Genomic DNA, 16,221 nt, shown 5'->3' on the forward strand with positions numbered 1-16,221 from the left:
TATTACCCATGACAGATTAAAAGCAAAACATACTTTTAAATTATTATGACTCTTATTATTCCTATCAATTGGGTTCAGCCTCTGGAGCCTTGCTCTTAGCATTTATAACATTACCGGCAGAGTCATTCCGTGATTGATCCACTACCTCACCTCCTGTTCACCCTGCAGTCCACAGCAGTAGCTCCTGCCTCACTCCCCCTACCCGCCCCTCACAGTGAAATTGCTTTTGTCAGGGCCATCTGTGACCTCCCTGTTGCCAAATCCAGTGGACACTTCTCTGCCTTCACGGCAGACACAGTCAGCCATTCTCTCTCTGAAACATCTTCTTCCTTTGGTGTCTTTCTCAGTCTCTTTGTCTGGCTTCGCCTCTTCAAGTTTCAGCCTGAGTTTAAACATTTGGGGTTTCCCTGGCTTGTTTCTATGCTCTCTTATTTTCCCCTTGCTGCCCTCTCTTCCCTAGGGTGACTCATCCATTCCTATATTTATGGAGATGTGTCTGAAGATAATTCCCAAACTTACACAGTTGGCCCAGATCCCTCCCCTTGAGATGCACAAACAGCTATCAATTGTCCACATGGCAAATCCCTTTAGATGCCTCACAGTTTTCAGTAAAACATGCTTCTACTATCGTAGTCTTCCTTTGCTCCATAAACCGCTTCACTCCCCACAAAAGCTGTAAACCTGAGAATGGTTCTTGGTTCATTCTTTCCCTCCGCCCCCATGTCAGATCCTTCAGCAGGTGTGCCATGCACCTGTCCACTCCTCTCCATCTCCTCTGCTCCTACCCTGGTCCAAACCTCAGCCAGCTACTTAGATGAATGCACTGCTCTGCAGGCTTCCACACATGGCCCCCTAGAAGTCGGCCTTAATGTAACAGCAGGTGTTATTACAACGGAAATTGGATCCTGCTCTGTTCCTGCTCACCGGCCTCAATAACTTCCCACTGCACATAGGATAAGATCCAAACTCCTTTCCAGGGCCTGTGTCTTGTCTTCCCTCCCCTTTCCCCAACATTAAGCTCTTTTCCTTTGCTGTTCTCTCTGCCGGTTATGCTATTTTTTTTTTCCTATTGGGCTAGCCCCTTCTCAACCTGTAGTCTCAACTTAAATGTCACCTCCCCAAAGAAGACTTCTGTCACCACCCAGTCTAAAGTAGGTTGCCATGTCATTCTCAGTCTAAGTGCCCTGATTTTTCTGTAATAGAATGCCTTACAACTTATAATTGTTTTATATTTTATTTGGTTTGTAATCATTTGAATCCCCACTTTAATACATGTTTCATGAAGAAGAGGGACCATGTCCTGTTTTCTTTTTATCCCTAGCGCCTGGAATAGTAGGTACTCAGTGAGTGTGAACTGAGTGAATAATTGGCAATCTAGACAGCAGTGCCTGTGACCATGGAGTGGTGGATCATAGCTCTGGGCTAGAATTACTGTCTCTTTGATAGCAAACAAGTGACATATATGCCATCACTCTCCCTGCTACACCTATGGCAGACACAGCTAACTTATGACACTCTAGCCCCACTGAGCCTGCATGCATTTTCAACACGTGGTGAGAATCAGAACTGGCATTGCAGTGGACCCAGAAACCATGAAATGTTGATAAGCTTTTCATATGTCGGTTGCAGAGTGATGTATTGGGAAGAGGCTAAACCAGATGTTAGATGACATTGCTAAAGACCAGACTAACCGTGTTCAACATCATTACTCATTTGGGAAATGCAAGTCAAAACCACAATGAAATGCCACTTCACACCCACTATCACTCAGTGCTCAAGCAACAAATACATATTGAGCCTTTTTGCCCAGATACTATCACAAAACTTTCTTGACATAGAAACAAGTGTGATCAAGTGTTATGGGTACTGAGACCACTGGATTTCTTGCTAATCAAAATGAAAAGGACTATTTGCTTATTGTTGCTTTACTCACTTAAAATCTCTGCCAACTCTGTGAAGTAGGAATTACTGTTGCCTCTCAGAAGGCAGAGGCTCAGAAAGGTTGGAGGGATCTTTGAGAAGTGACTGAGCTCAGCTCTACACCAGAGCCACTGACTCTAAACCCATCACTCTTTCCCACATGGCTGACCATTTGGGGGCCTGGTCCTTCCCAGGACATTTCAGTGCAGGTGCCTGGTCTTGCATAATTCTTGGTTGATTCTGCAGTTAGCCACTATAGGTTATCCTATACAATTCTTCAGTGACCTCTCCCATGAGGTACTATAGGGCAGTAGAATCTGAGAAGCGAGAGATGGTTCACAAGAAGGGCATTCTATTCCTCCACTGAGCCTGTGATTCAAAACACTTCATTTGCTTGGAACAAACTTTGGAGGAATTGGTACAGTTTTATCATGAGACTCTCAGTGAGTTTTTAAATGCCACGGGCATTTGCAGTCCTGTGTATCAGGAAACAAAACTCATAAAGCTCAAATGATCTTGTGCATTGAGTTCACAGAGCTTTTTTTGATCCCTAAAGTCTTTCCTTCCTGGGTGTTTTATCCTATCTAATTCAGTGTCTTTGAAGTATCAATAGAAGAAGGTCAATTGCTGAGGCTGTTCTTATATTGTTTACAGAGGTCAGAGCCGTTGATAACTTAGCTCACCTTCTATTCTAAATCTGAGGGACTGGATAACAACATCTTCATGTCTTAAGGAAAAAAACCTCTGTCCTGTTTCCCTGTAAATATTTTGTTCAGCCAAGTATACATATACAATATTTTACCCTGTAGAATTATCAGCTGGCCTGATGTAGTCTCCCCTTCTAATGCTCAAGCAACAAATGAGTATCGGGCACCGCAGTGCAGAGCAGTAAGCCCTGTGCGTATATTGGCAGCTGTGTAAGCCAGCTCAGGGGACCTGAAAGCTAAAGCTGCAAACACTCTTTGAATTTTCATGGAAAGATGTTTATGATGTGTTGTTGTTAAGTGAAAAATTAGATTATGAAACCATATGTAGATTTCCCATTCTAGTAGCAGGCTGGGATGAGCTAGTGCAGCCCTTCTTTGTACTAAAAGCACTTAAAAATACTAATAAAATATAAGGTTTAATATAGGAAAGAGAAAATATTTGCCAATCATATATCTGATAAGGGACTTGTAACCAGAATATTATAAAGAACTCTTATAACACAATGATGAAAAAGATAAATATTCTAATTTTAAAATGGGTAAAAGATTTGAATAGACTTTTCTCCAAAGACTACGTACAAATGGCTAGTAGGGAAATGCGAATCAAAAGCACAATTAGATACCACCTCAAACCCCCTAGGATGGCTATAATAAAAAAGGCAGACAATAACAAGTGTTGGTGAGTATGCAGAAAAATCAGAACCCTCATATGTTGCTGGTGGGATGTAAGATGGAGCCGTGATTTGGAAAACACTCTGGTAGCTTCTTAAAAGTTTAAACATTTAGCATTACCATATGTCCCAGTAATTCAACTCCTGGGATTGAAAAGATACGTCCACACAAAAACTTATACATGAATGTCGATAGCAGCATTATTCAAAATAGCCAAAAAAGTAGAAAGAACCCAGATGTCTATCAGTCGATGAATGGATAAATAAAATATGGTACATCTGTAAATGGACTATTACTTGGCCATAAAAAGGAATGAAATTCTGATACATGCTGTCACATGGATGAACCTTAAACACATATGGTATGATTCCATTTATATTAAATGTCCAGAATAGGCAAATTCAAAGAAATAGAAAGTAGATTAGTGGTTGGTAGAGGGTGGGAGGAGTAATAAGCAAGATGTAACACTCAGAAGCCATAGAAGAAAAGACTGACCGATTTAACTACAGAAAAATTAAATGCTTCTAAATGATGAAAGACACCATAAGCAAAGTTGAAAAGACAAGTTCAAAATGAAAGAAAATATTTGCCACATACATCATAGATTCATCTGGGGTGAATTGCACAATCACAAAATGGATACAGAAAACAAAAATTATTTTCTGTTATTCTTTGTGGGTGTGCATATTTGAACAGGAAAAAACAACTCAAATTTGCCAAGGTAGAATAACTTGGTTACTTCCGGTCAGTTGTATCCTGGGTAATTCAGTGTGTTTGGGGTAGATCCTTGTCTCTTAGGGTTTCTCCTTTCCTCCTCAGAGTGTAGAGAAAAGTGCATGCAACGTTGTGTTTTACATTACTATGACCAGTTGTGTGCCCAGAACATCCACGAGCTCTTTGGAAGAAGGGGGTTAACTTTTATCCAACTCTGAGTCACCAGTGTGTAGGATTAGCCCATCACCCAGAGAATCTTTATTGACTACATTGATTTGAAAGCTTTTAAAATCCCTGGTGTTTCAGTTTCCAGGGATATTAAGAGGGCCAGGATTGCATTTATCATATTCCCAGCAGGGCTGTTTAAGGATTAATAGTTTAACATAAATGATCTCCTGCTCCTTCAAAAAGACATTAATTAAGCTAAAGGATTCCTTTTTAATGTGCTTAGTTTTATAATAATTTGTATTTAAATCTAGTGTCTGAAATATAAGCAATAAGGTTTTGTGCTTTCTTATAGAAAATATGACATATAGAAGAACACAAAATTAATCCACCATTAGGGTTCCTCTCTGGATATTATGTCAAGCCATTGATCTTTCTGTGTTTTATAGGAAGATCCTACATGGTAGCTTGCCATATGGGAGGGCCAGGGTGGCGTGCTTTAGGGAGGGAGCCCCCTGACCTGATGTGCTGTTTCTCTTCTCCTCACCCTTTCCCCAACCTGGCTCCCCAGCGAGATGAAGCAGAAGCTGGATGAGGAAGGCAGCAAGTGCAGCATCCTCTCCAAGCACCAGAAGTTCGTGGAGCACTGCTGTATGCGCTGCTGCTCACCCTTCACCTTCCTTGTCAACACCAAGCGCCGGTGTGGGGACTGTAAGTTCAACGTCTGCAAGAGCTGCTGCTCCTACCAGAAGCACGAGAAGGTGTGGATCTGCTGCGTCTGCCAGCAGGCGAGGTGAGTGGCCAAGTGCACCCTTAGGGTCTCAGCTAACGAGGCACCATCTTCCTTCAACCAGGTGGGGTCGACAGTGATTGATTGATCGGCATTATTTTTTAAGAAAGGGGAGGTTTACTAAGCAGTCTTCTACATTCAGTGTGTCTAATGCAGATAGAACACACCCAAACTTGTTTAATTAAAGTTAGCAGAAAGAGGTTGCTGAGGAGAAGCTGGGAATTTCACTGGTTCAATCTTGTATGATGTCTTGTGGGGACATTGCCAGGAGTCTTGGGATTATTATTGTCTGAAATCAAAGAAGATGCAAAAGTTGAACTCATTTCCTGTTTTTCCATATTATTCAAGTCCATCATAAGAACATGTCCAGGAAAGAAGTCCATGATTCATGGGGCAAGTTTTGCTTCTTGAAATTTCTCTAAGTCTCCGTTTGATAGAGAAGTATGTCTAGGTCAAAGTGCCTCAGATGTATGGCCTGTGGGCTGACAGTCTTTTACATTTTGAAGGACATCTCAGAAGAGTTTATTTATGTAGTAACAAGCTGTGTAACCTCTCAGCGTTGTACAAGACACACTGCCAAATTCATCATGGGAAACATTTAAGGAATATTTTGACTCGAATCAAGTATGGAAAATTTCAGATAAATAACAGCTTTTAAAACCTGCCCAGTTTCTTGAAACCAACAAAAAAATTAGTTTCCAATAGATTGTTTAGACTAAATACCTGGCAAAAGCTGGTGTCTTGCTGGGGGATGGTGTTTGGGGTCATTTTGTGCTGCCATCCACTTTGACCATCAGCTTCTCTGCTCCTTGTGCAGTCTGGAATTCACCTTGGTTTAGAAGTGATTTACTTTAGGATATTACTCTCTGGGATATTCTTTCAGCATATTCATATGCGAGCAATTGGATTTTAAAACACTGTATATGTCAAATGACATGAAGAATACCTGTGTGCGTATTGTGTGAAATCCCAATAAAATAGTGGAAAGCAGCTCTGTGAAGTTGCAGAGATGACCGCTTTTTAGACTCATGTTTCACTCCCCACTGCCTATGACATACTTTTCCTTTCCTATGTAAATTAATCCCATTTTTGGTGCATTGGTTTAATTTCTAGCTGTTTATCCAGTAGCTACCATATGCATACGTTTTTTGGGATACTATGGAGCCATGAATAATTATAATAATAAAAGTTCTTGCTCACAGAAAATTAAGGCACTAGGAATACAGGGTAGACATCCATGTGATAATATTAACCAATTGTGTCAGAAGTAAATGACTATATCAAGCACCCAGGCCTGTCTGTGGTGTGGTTCTACAGGAGGGACTCAGATTAGAATGTAGGCTTCCTTGGGGAGGACACAGGTAATGTCAAGTCACTGTAAAAATGGTGGTAGTCCAAAACTTCGGCTTTCCTCTTTCTCATCACAGTGAAAAAGAGTCTACCTGTCCTAGGGTTCTGGTTGGTTATTTATTATAGTAAAAGCATTTTAAGAATTTTAAATGAAAATTCCCTTGTAATGGTCACTGCTCTAATTATGATCAGATGGTTTGTGCTTTGTCAGTTTGTTTTCTCCATATGTTTTGCATTAAAACATATTTCTGTTGTCAGTGTTAGTTTAAAATTTTTAGCTTTGGGAGATTAACAAACATCAGTGAATTTACTATAGAATGAATGATGGATTACTTATTTTATAAGTTATATAGCTAATGGGACACTACAGAATCATTCCCTTTGTCATCTTTTTATTATATAAAAATTTATCTTCTTGACCATTTATTGCATAGATTCAGTCAAACATTATAAATAAGGACTTAAACTGGTTGTTTAAGATCTTCTGAGGAAACCGAACGTTCTCACTGAGCCTAGATGCACATGTCAGTCGTCATTTGGTGTCGAACTGATTCAGGAATGGCGTTCCTACTTTCCTTGGAAACAAATTGGCTTCTTAGTTCTTTGCTTCATTATAAAAATTGTTCTCTCTGATTTTTGTTGTTTTGTGCTATTACCTTTAACACAGACCAGTTCGGGAGATTGTTTTCAGGGAATGAGAGAGAAAAATTATCCCTGGGACTGAAATCAAAACATATCTCCTGATTATGCCCGTGGCATTGGCTTTGGTTTTTCTGAGACAACTTAAGCCTTCATTTCTTTTCACTTGGAGTCGAATATCCTTTACTTCTACCTGATCGCTTACTGCTTGGTGTTGCACACAGTCCACATGGTTCATAAATTAGGATGCTGCCCTTTTAGTATAAACTCCATGGTATGTTTTAGAGATATCCTAATGGGTTTGCAATATCCCTAAAGAAGATATGATATTAAAAAATTATCACTATGGGATGAGGACATCCACAGGTTAACAAGTATATGGGGAAATGTTGAACCTCAATAGAAAGCAAGGGAATAGAGATTTATGCTTCAAGTAGCTTTTTTTCTCATGAAATTAATGTTTTTTTTCAGCATTCTCTTCAGTGTTGGCAAGGGTAGATTGAAAAAGGCACTCTCATCCATTGCTGGCAAAGTTGAAATGGGCATAACCTTTTACCAATGTGTATCAAGAGCCATTAGCATGTTCAAGTCCTTTTACCCAGTAATTTCATTTTTGAAAACCTATACCTAAAGAGACGATGGAATATTTTTAATACAAAAATAATTCTCAATACAAAAATGAGATATACTGGATTATTTGTAATGTAAAACCCAGAAATAACCTAAATGTCCAACATAGAACAGAGGAAGTAAGTTAGGATACATTCAACTTGACAGAATATGATGAGACATTTAAAATAATATGTATATTGTATTGGCATGGGTAAATTCTTATATTAAAAATTATGTATGTGATGGTTTCTTTGAAGTGTTTTCACTTTTTTGAACAGAGAGCATTCTTCCTAGGTGTACACTTTGTGGAATATTTATGTGGCAAAGGAGCCTGAATGGCAATGGAATTATTTGTGTTGGCAGCACTGTGTGCCAATTTCATGTAGTTTATTTTGGTTAATGAGCTCTTGAGATTTCTTTACACACCATGATGCAACAAGTCAAAGAAAGTTACTGTGTGCTTGGAAAAATCCCATCTTACCCACAGCTGTTCAGTGAAAAAGCTGTACAGCTGACAAATCTCTTGACTAGATTGAAGAATTTAAGGGAAAAAAATTGAGGAATGTTGGTGGGAAGTTTCATTTGTGTACTGTGAGAGACAGTCTACCCTTCCAAATTTTGGAATAAATCTCATCTTGGGAAACATCAAAGACACACCGAGCAATATTATTCAAAATAACTGGCTTGAAGTCTTCAAAATATTGATGTCATGAAAGAAAAAGAGACTGAGGAAATGTTTAGATTAAAGAAGACTAACAAGAAACGATACACAAGTGACATGCCTAATCCTTAATCAACTCTTGAGGTGAGGGGAAATAGCTATGAAGGCCATTGGGACAATTGACACCATTTGAATATGGATAATGGTAGAATAGTATTGTATTAATTTTAAATTTCCTGAAATTGATCACTTTACACAGCTATATAAGAGAGTGTCCTTGCTCCTGGAAATACACACTAACACACATCATGGTAAATTAAATATTTTTCACTTATTTCCTCCATAAATGCTTACTGAGTTCAGCCTACACAGGAGGCCTGTGCTAAAGCAATCAATTCTTTACTGCCCATCACTGATTTTCTGGAGAACTGTTTGTTCACATGTTCACTTGCAATGTTTATCGTATAATTTTTTGGTACGAGTTCTTGGTGTGCCTTTTCTTTGTAATGTTCCTTTTCTCCTTTCTTCCTGAAGCCTCCTTGCATAAATTTCAGGACAGTTACTATGGGGAAGGGGCAAGCGTGAAATTTTGATCTTTTTTTTTTTTTTATTCTTTAAAAATTTTTTTTTTTTTTTTTTAATTCTTCTCTTTTTTTTTGGCCGCACCCAGTAGTTTGCAGGACCTCAGTGCCCCAACCAGGAACTGAACTCCAGCCATGGCAGTGAAAGTGCTAAAGCCTAACCAGAAATTTTGATCTTTTTGAAATTTCTCTGATAAGCAAAGGCACTGGTTCTCTCCTTTAGCAAGTGCCCAGGCCTACGTTAATGGCCAAGGTTAAAGAGTCAAACAGATTTCAGTACTGCTCATGGCAGCTTCCACGGTAACTGGAGATGAGTCTGTGCGTGAGCAGCTGTGAGTGAAGAGTGCTCTGCTGGAGACTCTGAAGTCCCCGTGGGGGCCCCGTGGTTAGAGCAACAGCAGGACGGGTGTCCCAGAGGAAGGGATGCCTGAGTTGGGCTTTCATGAGGTAGGTGTTCAACAGGGGAGGACAGGAGGCAAAGGCAGGCTGGACAAAGGAAGGGGGAGCAATGGGCAGACTGGAAAGCTCGGGCAAGGTAGGGCTGAATCTAGGCTGATGGCGGCAGAGAGTAGATTTCCAGAAAAGAATGCTAATTAGATGCCAACACTCTCCACTTTATGGTCCTGCAAGGTGGATAGCACCCCCTGTTATAGTTGTAGACGCTGAGCTCACTGAGGCATGTTACTGTTCCAAGTAAGGGTGGGCGCAGGATCCAAACCCAAATGTTTGACTCCAGACTCCAGGGTGTGCATTCTCAACAGGACGATACGCGCCCCCAACCAGGCCAAACTTGGTCTTTGGAGAGAAAAGGGAATCTTGCTCTTTTTATGCATAAAGCACAGATATACATACAGTACATACACAAGCCTAGGATAAGCCTTGTGGTTAAAAATTTGAAGTTCCCTCAAAAAGGTCCACAGAACATCAATTTAAGAAATGAAAAGAAGGATTTGATATCTCAGTATAAGAGGGGGCTAGCCAGCAAAGAACATCCATTTCACTTTATAAAAACCTTACAAGATGTAAATCCTTAGAAAGGTCCTAGAGAAATAAACCTTAATTTGGAAAGGCAGTATTCAGCACGAAGACAAATAAGTTTAGCAGGAACTATTATAGAAGATGATGCTGTATCCATTTCTTTCTCTTTTTTTTTTTTTCTGTATTAATTTCTTAAGACTACAAACAGCTCTTAAAATCAAGACCAAAATCTACTGCTGCTAAATTTCTTGAGTTCTCATTTGAGAGCAGGAACAAGTGGCCTAAAGAAGGCAAACTGATTCAGCATCACCTGATGGGAGGGGGGAGGGCCAACGCATTTACCATATAAATGGGCTACTTCAGCCTGGGCTGTGTAACCTGTACTGTTATAAGTATTCCTAGGAATCCTTCCTGAGGTGTGAATTGCTCTCAGAATCACCATAAAAGCATCAGAGAATATTATGGCCTCTGCAATTCAAAGGCAGCCCTGTCAGGGGAGTATTTATGAATTTGTTGGTAAGGAAAGAACTGAAAAGGCTTATAGTCTACACTAGTAGAAGTGAAGATATGAGATAATTAAGAAAAGAGTATTTCATTTTTTTCTAAATAATTGACCCAGGGACCCCCAACTCCCCAGTCAAGTAGCTTCCAAGGCCTCATTCAAATTAAACCACACGAAGACATCTGCATTTTCTGGGACTGTGTGTCCTTCAGATGATTTGTTTAACCTCTAAAATGAGATTCTTCAAGAGACATCTAGGAACGGCCTTGTAAACTCAGGAAGTGTAATGAATTCCAAATAAGCTGAATAACTTTGTCAGCTGTGCCTTTCAGGTACAATCATAAAGCACTAAATTTTTTTCATTGCTTCTAATCAATTTAGCTTATATCTCTAACTTTTGGGAAAATAATACACCATTCAGTAGGTAGGCTATGTCATGTCACTGTGTGTTATCAAATAGAATGAAAAAGAAGAAACTATCAATACACGCAACACTATGGATGAACACCATGGATGCTGAGCCAAAGTAGACAGATACAGATGGCACATACTGTATGATTCCATTGATGTAGAGTTCTGAAATGGTCAAACTGATTTATGATGAGAGAAACCAGAATAGTGATGGCCCTTGGGAGTAAAAGGGGTTACTGAGTGGGAGGGGACCCAGCAAGCCTCCTGGAGTGATTAGAATGTTCTGTACATTGACTTAAGTGGTGGTCTTACGTGTGTGCACATATGTAAACATTCACTGTGACACTTAAGATTAGTGCACTTTACTATAGGTAAGCAATACTGCCATAAAATAATTTTTAAAAATTTACTGGCACATTTACACTGGCTCTGCCACTTAACAGCTATGTGGCTACTGGCCAGTTGCTGAACATCTCTGAGCATCATTTTCCTCATCTGAAAAAATGGGAATTCATGACACTGGGCTTAGAAGGTTGCTAAAGGATTAGAGAAAGGATGATTTGTGCCCACCATGGTGTCTGTCCCATGATTAGAAGGCTCTGGTGATAAGAACTTTAATTTCTTTTACTATAATGACACGCGGCCCACAGCCCCTGGCTCTGATGGCTCCAGCTCCAATGGCACAGCTGGGAAGCCATGCTGAGTCCCTGCAGGTATGCCAGAGGATGGCACCTCCTGTGACAAGGACATCATTTCTAATTACACTCATAAAAGTATTCCAGCTACACTTTTTATTGCAGTAGAGGATTTTTTTTAAGCATGAGTGGAGAAAATTAGAAGCTGCTGGATAAGGCTTGTGGGTTGTACTCCAGGGAGATAAAAACCAAATAAATTCACTGTCTGATTTTGAGGAGAAAAGGTCATTCTCTGAGAATAATGCCAGAATATGTCCTTGAAACCCTGAAAAATAAATACACAACTTGGAAAACCAAAATAAACACACAACTTGGAAAACCAAAGACATTCAGATCCATAGCAAGATATATAATAATTAAACTTTTAAAAACTAAAGAAAAAATTAAAAATCTTGAAAGCAGCCAGAAATAAACAATATATTTCTTATAAGGGAAGATCAATTCAGGTGACGACAGATTTCTCAACTGAAACCATGGAGGTCAGAAAACTTAAAACTAAAAATAAAAAGGGTGCAATCAAAGCAGGATGTCCACAACGACCCAGGAGGAATGGATTATGGTTCCCTAGTGAGCTGAAAAGCAAGTTAAACAGCTTGCTTTTCACTGCGTGGAGGCTGCCTTTGGAGGGATGAGACCTTTGTGGCCGTGGGGATTTCATGCCTTGGGCAGGCCCTCCCCAGCACAGGAGCGGGCTATAGCTCAACCCCATAGCAGGGTCCTGCTTGCCAGGGGCTGGGACGGGAGGATGAGTTGCAGGGCCCCTCCAGAGGGTCACCAGGGCAAGTCCTGCTGCTTTGTGGGCCAGGGACCGGGAGATGGCAGTGGGAACTGGATCCCCTGGCCATCCAGAGGCCTGTCCCCTGCCTTACACTCAGGACCTCTGGTGTTGTGGAAAGAATGCCAGCCCCTGCTATCATACACACCTGGCTGAAACCCTGGCCTGGCCCCATACTAGCTCTCTGTTCCCAAGTCTACTATCCTTCAAATAGAGCTTCTGCTGGTTTAGGGTAGTGCTGGGAGTAATTACCGAGGCAGTCCTGTGCCTACTGCAGTGGACCTCCAGTGACTGTTCTCAAGGCCAGGTTCAGAGAAGTGATGTGGACAGTTGTGGCCCCTGGGAGCCTCAATCCAGAAGGAAGAGCGTAGCAGCAAGGGAATCTCATGGTGGGCATTGAGGCCGGTTGGCATTCAGAGCTCTAGGGTGGGACAAGGGGGGCCAGCCCACGCCCTGAGTCCAGGATGAAAACTGGGGGCTGTTAGGGAATTCATAAGGTGCCACAAAGCATAATCAATGAACTCCCCTCATACCACTGCTACATGGATGAAAATAGAAACACGGCGACTAGTGCTGGACATGCACAGACATGACCGTGGGGAGAAGGTCCACAGGAGGGTAGCAGGGCAAGTGACCCAGTGTGGCTGTGACAGAGGGGTGACGTGGCTGAGTTGGTTTGGGTTCTGATGCTGGCCCTGCCCGCCTGTGGGCAAGGATCCAAAGCCTCTCTTTCCTCCTGGGCCAGATGAGTGTAACACAGTGCCAGCCTCACAGCACTGTGGACAAGACTCAGTGAAAGGTATCTGCCAGGGCTCAGCCCAGCAGCTGGCCCGTAGTAAGTACCAATAGATGTTAGCTATTATTACGGTTGTTATTGTTGCCATCACTGGGGAGTAAGCCAGACAAGTAGATCATAGAACTGAGAGTACAAACTGAAACATCTGCTTCAAGAAGGGAGGGTGTCGTGACACGCTAGATTTTGGTTCTGTTGCAGAGAACATTTGTCCAGAGTGAATGTGTCAGGTTAAAAGGATGAGGTGAGAAAGCTGGCCTGGAGTCAGTGGTGTCCTGGTGAATTTTTATTATTTTATTATTATTTATTTATTTATTTTTGCGGTACGCAGGCCTCTCACTGTTGTGGCCTCTCCCGTTGCGGAGCACAGGCTCCGGACGCGCAGGCTCAGCGGCCATGGCTCACGGGTCTAGTCACTCTGCGGCATGTGGGATCTTCTCGGACCGGGGCACGAACCCGTGTCCCCTGCATTGGCAGGCAGACTCTCAACCACTGCGCCACCAGGGAAGCCCCTGGTGAGTTCTTGACAACCGGCTCTCCAGGGACAAAGAAGGCTTGATTTGTAGTATTTGCTAATTTCCATAGTGTAAATATTCCCACCATATATGTCTTTGAGCTATCCACATATTATCACTGAGTTGGCGAGAGGCACTCACAGTCAGCTCCCTGCAGCTGGAACAAGCCTGCCCAGCATAGCAGTGGCTTGTGTGGAAAAGGGTGTCTCCAAGAACAACAGGAAGAGATCCCTGCCCTGCAAGAGCTCAGAGTCTAATATGGAAGACAGGAAAGTCCTAACCATAACCATGCGGAGATGGTATAAGTGCTGTGAGAGCACCGAGAGGCAGTGCAAAGGCCCAGAGGGGTGAGCCAGCAGACCTGAAAGCATCCCGTGTCTGAGAGCATCTTAATGCCTGAAACTCAGGCCTAGGTCATTAAGAAGGATGCAGCCAGACCTTATTAAATTGAAGAAGCATTTTTTGGTTGCATTATGTTGTTTTAACCTCTCAGCCACCCATGAGATACATGGAGCCAATATTCCAATTTTGAGGCTGAAAAAATTGATGTTTGCAGAAGTTGTTACGACGTTGTCCTTTTTCATTGGGAGCCCTCAAAAGCCATCTTTGAGCTTAGTAGCTTTCCATGCAGGTTCTTAAGACTCGGAGATGCTCCTGGGCCTGAGACTGAGGTGTATTCATGTAGCAGGAAAATTTTGGTCCTAGATATATTTGGAGTATGCCACAATGCTAGAAGTGGCCATTAGATTTGTCTGCAGCTCAAAAAAATCAACCCTAACAAGGGCCCAAAACAAATAAACAAAGCTAAAAGGGGACATGAGAGTTAGAATTTTTATGAGAGTCTCAGGAATGTCATCATCATCATAAAGCTTTTATACATTAGTTCCAAAGAACATGCTCCTCTTTGTTGGATGTTTCTGGGCTTATTGTATTACAAGGGCCTTGGCAATGTTTATGCAGAATTGTATTTGCTTCGCTAAAAACCACTTTCTGTCAATTTCTGTTTTCTTCTCTAAAATTATATACAGGATCTTCAGGCCAAGGTGTATGTAGATGTGTGAGAGCCTGTGAGTCTCTTTCAATGGGACAAGGTCAAGGAAAGTCACTTCTGAGACCATGTGCACCTCTAATAATAATGTAAAAGTGCTTCTCTCCATCCTTTCATTTTTGACCTTGGGACAATCTCTTTCTCAAGGGTTTACTAATAAGTGCCTCATGTGGTGTTACTGGATGCTGGAAAACACACCATGAATACTTGTTGCATTCAAGATTTCATCAAGAACAATCAATATACTCAGCTTTATTTCTAATCAGACTGTTTTCTTGCTTGGTAAGCTTTGAGAACTTGTGCCAAATCCCTGACCTTTCTGGGCCCCTCCTGAGAGACTGACAGTTGACAGTGATTAGGGACCCCTGTGACACATTCAGACAGCCTAGGGGCTAGCCAGTGAGGAGCTGGCCCAATGCTCAGTGCTGAAATTTGCTGATGTTGTGAAGGGGGGTGATTGTGTTCAGACAGCATCGTGATCTTGGACTTAGAGGGCAGTGTAACTCCCCAAGATGGTTGGGAAAAAGAGGAATCTGCCTTTGCATATGACCTGTCCCCACCTGGTGTGGGGCATGAGGCTGAAGGTGGTGGAGAGAGCCTGCTCTCCTCGTAGAAAAGCCAGAATTGTCCTGTCACCATTTCTGCTGAAGGCTGGTTTCCAGTCTCCAAGAGCAAGTCACCTGTAAGTATTACAGGATAAGGTTTCAAGTTTAGGAAATGAAAACCTACCTCAGCTGACCAGCTTCATTCATTTTTAACTCACCCTCTGTCAAACCTGCTGGCTTATGCACTTCCCTGCCTAGAGCCATTTCAGAAATGTCCTTCAGAAATAAAAGGCCACAAGGTGACATCTTATGTGGCACAGGTACCTACGACTTTCATTTCTCAGTGGCAGTGTTCCACCTCCATTGGTGTAGGCTTCCTGTCCGATGTCTGTGGAGGACGTGCCATGTTGAGTTGCATTCTAGCGTGGTGGGTCTGTGGAGGCTTAAGTAGGTGCCACATAAATGCTCAGACACTCGGGTGGAGCAGAGGTGAGCCTTCAGGAAGCAGTGAAGAGGATTCATCTTCTTTCTTTCCGTTGTGGTTTCCCAGGCGTGAACTTCAGGTAAGCTAGTGTGCTCCCAAGTAAGCTGGTACACATTGCACCTCCCCCAGGGAACGGGTGGTTCTTAGTAGGAGCTGATCCAGCCAAAGTTTCCCTCTGTGTTCACCTCTCCTTTGTGGCTCTGGAGCCTTCATCCAGGTCTTGGTGAGGCCCTCTGGCCTGGTCTCCCCAGGATCTCCCCAGCTGAGCCACTGAAGGGGGCTGCCACCAACAGAGAGACCAGGTTAGAGCAGGGTCTGGCTGTTAGGGTGAGACCCCAGAGTTTAGGCTTCCTGATCCAGATGATCCATCCTCATGAAACCTTTCCTCTGGTGCCAGCCACTTTTTAAAATTAAAGAATATAGTGTTCCTCTGCATCCATGGTTTTAATGGCCATGTGACAAATCAAGGACAACCCAGACCTCCCCATGTTTGATTTAAATCACTAGGAGCATATTTTAGCAGACAATCACTAAATATATTCTTAGTGAGCTGTATTTTCTCTAAAATAATAGACAAGGATGGTTTAATGAGTATTAGCATCATGGCATGGGGCATTTTGCTTGTCACTTCTAATTCTCACATCTAATAACATGCTTGATCTAC

The 16,221-nt window shown here is 42.1% G+C and overlaps 2 protein-coding genes across 2 annotated transcripts in view; one reads left to right on the forward strand and one right to left on the reverse strand.

Moving 5' to 3' along the window:
* LOC309813350 (uncharacterized protein) overlaps positions 1-16,221 on the reverse strand; it is a 439,697-nt gene that overhangs the window by 202,645 nt on the left and 220,831 nt on the right. The gene's annotated exons all lie outside the window — the stretch shown is intronic.
* The window catches only part of MYRIP (myosin VIIA and Rab interacting protein), a 180,780-nt gene that overhangs the window by 60,615 nt on the left and 103,944 nt on the right, over positions 1-16,221 (forward strand). Inside the window, exon 2 of the mRNA XM_082638168.1 lies at positions 4,750-4,971. Coding sequence (XP_082494294.1) covers positions 4,750-4,971 — 222 coding nt within the window. The remainder of the gene's footprint in view (positions 1-4,749; positions 4,972-16,221) is intronic.

The sequence above is a fragment of the Mesoplodon mirus genome, assembly GCF_964341445.2.
Source record: "Mesoplodon mirus genome assembly, chromosome: 12".
Lineage (NCBI taxonomy): Eukaryota > Metazoa > Chordata > Mammalia > Artiodactyla > Ziphiidae > Mesoplodon > Mesoplodon mirus.